At 42.1% G+C, this 6,000-nt stretch overlaps 1 protein-coding gene across 2 annotated transcripts in view; it reads right to left on the bottom strand.

The window, feature by feature from the left end:
- Positions 1 to 264: 264 nt before the first annotated feature.
- Positions 265 to 6,000, bottom strand: part of abr (ABR activator of RhoGEF and GTPase) — a 121,683-nt gene continuing 115,947 nt past the window's right edge. For both annotated transcript variants that reach the window (XM_085364403.1, XM_085364404.1), the window contains exons 18-23: positions 5,532 to 5,641; positions 5,165 to 5,304; positions 3,375 to 3,509; positions 3,113 to 3,218; positions 2,798 to 2,951; positions 265 to 1,750 (exon numbers count right to left, since the gene is read on the bottom strand). In XM_085364403.1, the coding sequence (XP_085220529.1) occupies positions 1,661 to 1,750; positions 2,798 to 2,951; positions 3,113 to 3,218; positions 3,375 to 3,509; positions 5,165 to 5,304; positions 5,532 to 5,641 (735 nt within the window). In that variant the 3' untranslated portion in view covers positions 265 to 1,660. The remainder of the gene's footprint in view (positions 1,751 to 2,797; positions 2,952 to 3,112; positions 3,219 to 3,374; positions 3,510 to 5,164; positions 5,305 to 5,531; positions 5,642 to 6,000) is intronic.

The raw sequence follows: 6,000 nt of genomic DNA, 5'->3' as shown, positions 1-6,000 counted from the left end.
CATGTGACAGTTTGACATGAAAACATTATGATGCCATATCCAAAAGATAATTTTGAGTTACTGCAGTTGCAGGAAGCTGGTGCTAAAGCAGACCTGTAAGCAGAGACGGACACAAGGTGAGAGTGTTTTGATAAGTTTTATTTTACTAAAAAAAAAAAAAATGGGGAGAAAGTTCACATTAACATTTAGCCTCAATATTACAGTATATTGAAATTCTTCTCAAAGGAAGTAAAATACAACATTTTATTTTCTTTTAACCTTATATTAAAAATATCAAATAGTACTCATCTAGCAGTGCTTGCAGTATTTTAAGATATGCTGCAGGCTTGATAGCAGAAAGGTTGGCTTTATACAGAGCACAGAGGGTTTTCTTTTATGCAGTTATGTATTTATTTACTTTTTTTTCTTTGCTTTGCAGAGACAGCCTACCTTTTTGTTATCTGGCCTAGTTTGATTGACAAGCTGAACATGCAATGAGGGCAACTACACAAAATCATCCTACAGATTATACCGGTGCAGTAAGACACTTGGAACAGGCTTGCAATGCAACAACAAAAAAACAAACAAACCAAAAAAGCTAAATGTTCCATTCGTTGTGTTCTGTCCAAACAACCGTCATGTCACAGGGTGCCCTCGCTCCTCTACAAAGTGATCTGAAATGAATTCTGGGTGTATTTTCAGTACAGCTTACCAACCATGGACATGGTGAATAAGAAAAGTAGACTAAAAAATAACATCACTACCTGAATAAACTTCAAAAAACACACTCCTTAGAGCATTTCTCTAGTTGCACAGAACTGTACAGGCACACGTATTATATATATTTAAAATAAATAGGGCTAATTTGGCCGAGACTCAGTGAGGAGGGCACTTCTCTCTTGCTTGTCAGTACAGAGAGAGGGAAAAGAAAAATTCCAGCCATTTACTGGGACGGCCGTTTTCTATAATTCTTGTGTTCCCTTAAACACACAAGTACACACACACACGTCATGTACATCCACACTGTCATTCAGACACATTGGCCTCCTCCTACCCCCCCCCACACACACACACAGAAAGCCCAGGGAAGGAAACAAAAATCAGGTGCTAAACATTATTCCAAAACATGTAAATGCCTTTATTTGTGGAATGCCTCTGACCAAGAAAACAAAAACAGAAAGTAGAGTTTGAGTCGACTGGTTTTTCAAATCATCAAACCAGAACTTGGCAAAGGGATGACAACACCCCACACGCCGAGGCATGATCCTGTGCCACTGCGCCAGGCTGTGGCCTCCAGACCCTTGTCCCCTCCCATTTTCCCCGCAGTGGTCCCATAACTCCCTGTCTTCTTGCCAGTGGGAAGCGGCTGGGCTCTCCTCACGTTTACAGGACACGACACATGACTATTAAGACGCCCCGGAAATCTCCTTCACGTGCCCGGCTCCATCTCCTCACAGGACTGGGTGTGGTAGGGTCGGGTGGATGTGGGGTTTAAACGGAAGGGAGATGTGGAAGGGGAGGGCTGGGGGATTGGGGGGCTGTACAGTTGAGACGAGCTGCCTGCTGTGGGCGAGGGAGAGCTGAGGCAGGATTACTGACTGCTGGGGACCAATGTTTGTATGGAGTCTCTCTCTCTCACTCTTTCGTCTCCAGGTGAAGCCCTGTGGGAGGTGGCCGGGGATTAAACATCGGTGGAGAAGTAGAGTGTGTTTCGCTTCAGCTCAGCATAGGAGATGGGAGGATGCTGCAGGTAGTAGAGCAGCACCTGGACCTAAGAGAGGAGAAAACAAGGCTGTATGAGTACAGCTTCTGCTGGAACAATTTGCGCTTGGATGAGGGTGAAAATGATCATTCTGGATTTTGTGACAGAAACATTACAACCAACATTTTTTTTTTTTTTATATGGAAGCAGATATGGCTCATGAGCTGGCTGCTGTGATGTGCTTTGCTTTAAAATATCTGAATTTTTACATTTATTTTTACATTTTTACAATTTACAGGGCAGACAAATTGCTGCTGACCTAAAATGAGTAAGGGAAGGTTGTGGCAGTAAGCCATGGACGGAAAGTCACCTTTGACCATTATTAAAAAGAAAATCAGCTTCATAAACATAGATGAATCAATCAATCTAATGTTCTTCCTCTCTCTGCTCCACAAATTCCCCTTAATCTCCGCTTTAATAACCAGTTTTATCATAAGGGCACATGTCTGGTTAACGCTGTCGCAGCTCATCAGGAAAATCACCTCCTAGCGAGAATGTTGCCACTTTGCTAGGTGGAGGGTCTCTAATTAAAAAAACAAAATAAAAAAATACAAAGGAATCCATCACTAATTCACCCAGATTATACTTAGATTACATGCAGGATGAAGCACTGGCCTCATCTGTCTGACGTGTTGTATTCTTAATGCAGTAAACATTTAGACTTTAAATAAGCCTCAGTGCAAACACTGGGCTTCACTGTAATGGACAGATGGGACCGTGCATGTGCACTCTGCCCCCATTTATGATGATTTACTCTGGATGTTGTTTATTCTGCCAAGCGGAGCTATTTGTGAACAGGAAACACATCTCTTTGCAGAGATGAATGGATAGCCTGCAGTCTAAATACAGCTGGGGTGGGTGGGGGTCAGTGACATTGGTCACTGGGTGATGTGGGAGTGAAATTCATCTGCAGATCACAAGCAGCAGCTGTGATACGCACATACGCACCAATTTAACATCGACCTCTTGTACCTGCTAGGCCAATTGGTTTTTTTTTTTTTTATCTCAATTAACAAAATGCAGCTTTGTATTCAACTTTCAAAAACATCCATGCACCTGTGCCATGACGTCATGTGACCAGATGTCAGAAGCGGAGGTGATGTGCTGTCCCTTCGCGCTCTCTGACTCTGAGGGCCTGAGCAGAGTGGGGCCGAACACGGTGGCCAGGTTATGAAGGGACATCTTGTTGATGGGCTCCTTCTCAGCCACCCTGCAGAAACAACAACCAACAAGCACCGTTAGATTCTCTGTGATGAGCTTAGTCTTATGTATAAAGGTGACTGGAACAGGTTAAACATTTTTGTAAAGAAAAAAGCGAATAAGCACGATTAAAGAATAACAAAAAGTGTATGTATTTGCGTGTCTGTGTACCGTTTGAGGTGCTCCAGCAGCGTGAGGAAGGTCATGATGTTGGGGTCAGGCAGCGAGCGCAGGAGGTGCATCATGCAGTTCTCCTTGGCTGCTGGGTCTGAGAGAGCTGTGAGAGAGGGAGGAAGAAGATGTCAGATTCAATTATGGCAAGACAGCTTTCTAACAGTCCTCATCTTCTCCAGTTGGTCAACTGTAACTCACTTTGGCAAAAGTCTAAACACACACACTTCCTGGAATGAATGTAAGAGCTCAAAGGTCGCACCTATGCCCTCCATGAAGGCGGGATAGAGGCGGTCAGTGAGGAGAGGCTCCGGCAGCTCCCTGAAGTACAGCTTCAGCGTTCCTGCAATGGCGTTGATGTCCATGTCGCTCAGCATCACCAGGATATCTTTGGTATCTGTAAATCAGACACAAACACTTATCACATTATTCAAGTTTTACACTTGATCTCTGCTTCCTCTGTCTCCAGGACTGAGGTGACCCCGCATGCATTGGTGTTTGACTTTTGTTTATCACATCAGAGTGGATGCTAGGCCCTGCTCAGTCACATCTCAGCGAAGTAAAAGCAGCTGTGACCACAAAGACTCTTATGCAACAGGAGACCTTGAACACGATACAGCTGCTGCTCCTCATCTGTCCTGGATTGCCTGACTGTCAGTTTTCATTAATCCCTCATCTAGAGTGCTAAAGCAAAGACCTCAGTTACTAAAAACCCGGCTGCAGAATTTTTTTACATCTAAAAGCAGCATAAGGTGCTACGTTTTTTGGAAATTACTGAGAAAAAAATGGGGTATGGTGGGATTGTAATGCGGGGGCAGCCGGTTTTGTGTTAAACCTATCGCCTTACTGACTCTCACATGACCCAAGTTCAGGACACATACAATAAAAGCCAAATGATGATTTATTTTTTTGCTGTGTGGATCATTTTATAATGTTTGCCAGTAACATCTGTAACCTGGTTGTTCATACGTGATTCCTGCTGAACAGAGTGAGCGAATTAATCGCTGTGCTGGAAAACAGAGTGAGCCCTGCAGAGTGTCCTCATACAGTCTGTCTGCGGTTTCCTGTCAGTTTCAGCTGTTCGCTGCAGTGAGACCAGTGTTTTTGACAATGTGCAGAGTGCACTGGGCGTCTCACAGATTTTTAAAAGCAAAGTGCAAGAACACAGACAGATGACTCATGTGTTCTGCTGAAAATCAGTATAAGACTTCACTGATACTGAACTATTGTTCTTGTGTCTGTATCTGACCAGCTTCAGAGGAATGTTTTTTTCTTTGTTAAGCCACTTCACACCAATCTGTGAATCACTCAAGCATAAAAAAGGCATCTAACTCAGGGGATGAACCATTGTTGTGTCTACACATAACAGACAACTTAGCAAAGAGTTTATTTTATCTTTGGATCTTTAGGTACTTTGTTGCTAGCTGCATTTGGCAAAACACAATTTGCCCCCATTTCTTTAGTTAATCCATCTACTGTTCACTGAAGCTTCATCAGAAATGGTCTAAGTAGAAGGATGACTGTTGCTGAGGTATGCCAGATTACACAAGAACTGAACTGAAAGTCAGCAGCAACATCTTTAGGACGATGCAATACTATCAGTCATAGACTGGCCTCCCTAGATTGTGGATCTCGACATTACTGAAGCAATGTGGGATCATCCTGTCAGAGAACATCCAAAGAAGAGCTTTGAGTGTCCTTCAAGAAGCCTCTTCCTACTGTTCCTGGGACTTCTTAGAGAAATTACAAAAAGGCAGCTTAAAGTAAGAAAGTTCAGGCTCACATGACGAATTATACAAACTCTGTATTTAGCTGTATCTTTGCCTCTCAATAAATTATTGCTATTTGGAATTTTCCTAGAGCAAAAGAAATGAACTGTGGCTCATGACTTTTGCACAGTAGTGTATAAATCTAAATGTCATTGCACATATTCTGCATCACAGAATCACCTCTACTGCATTGCAAAGAGAAAGAACAATAAACAATATTGTCGTGCAGTAAAGACGATGGGAGGAAGAGCGTGTCACACAGAGACAGTGAATGGAGTCTTACTGGTATCGAATGCTGATTTGAGGGCCTGGATATCAGTGGCCACCCCTGAGATCCTGTAGATTCCCACTTCATCGATCCCTCTCTTCTCCACCTCCTCAATGCACTGACGGACTATGTAAGGCACCTTGGAGCGCTCGCGCCTGTGGACACACACAGCAGTTATTTTCTGATGACTGAACTGGGCTTGCACATCTTCATCACAGGCGCCATGAAAACAGTTGTTTCTTTTCATGAGACGGGAACTTTTCTCATCATCTCACATACACATCAATGAATGCCTATTCATGAAACTTTCAATGTCTCATTCTATCATTTAGACACATGAGCTCTGAGCCCTTTTCAGTCTCAACAACAGGAACAAGCTTACTTTGTAACAACGTTGATTTTGACTCCAAACACGCCACTCTGTTTTTTGGACGGCGTTCTCTTTAAGCTGAGGTCTCGACTTGTAAACTTCATGGAGAATTCCACTTTAATCTGAGGAGGAACAAACAACATTAAGAAGGCAAAACTGAAACTCTGGGATTGTTACGAGTCACTTTGTGTGCGATGACTAACATCTGTTTTTTTATTAATTTTATTTCTATGTCTGGTTTCTGCTATCTTATTACTAAGTTTATATTTGTATTGTACAGCACTTTGGTCTATTTATAAATAAATGATGATGATGATGATGATGATGATGATGATCTTTAAGCTAATCATTTTAATATATGGAGAAAAAACCTAAAATAAAAGAAAAATTTGTGGAAAAAAGTTTATGGAAAAAAAAATAAATCAAGATTTCCTTTGTATATATTTAGTTATTCTATTCAAAATTCTGTCTGTACAAATCT

This window comes from Diplotaxodon limnothrissa, linkage group LG10 (genome assembly GCF_057381915.1).
Source record: "Diplotaxodon limnothrissa isolate DT_005_m linkage group LG10, D_limnothrissa_male_GT1.1, whole genome shotgun sequence".
Lineage (NCBI taxonomy): Eukaryota > Metazoa > Chordata > Actinopteri > Cichliformes > Cichlidae > Diplotaxodon > Diplotaxodon limnothrissa.
This window is presented reverse-complemented; position numbering and strand designations above follow the sequence as displayed.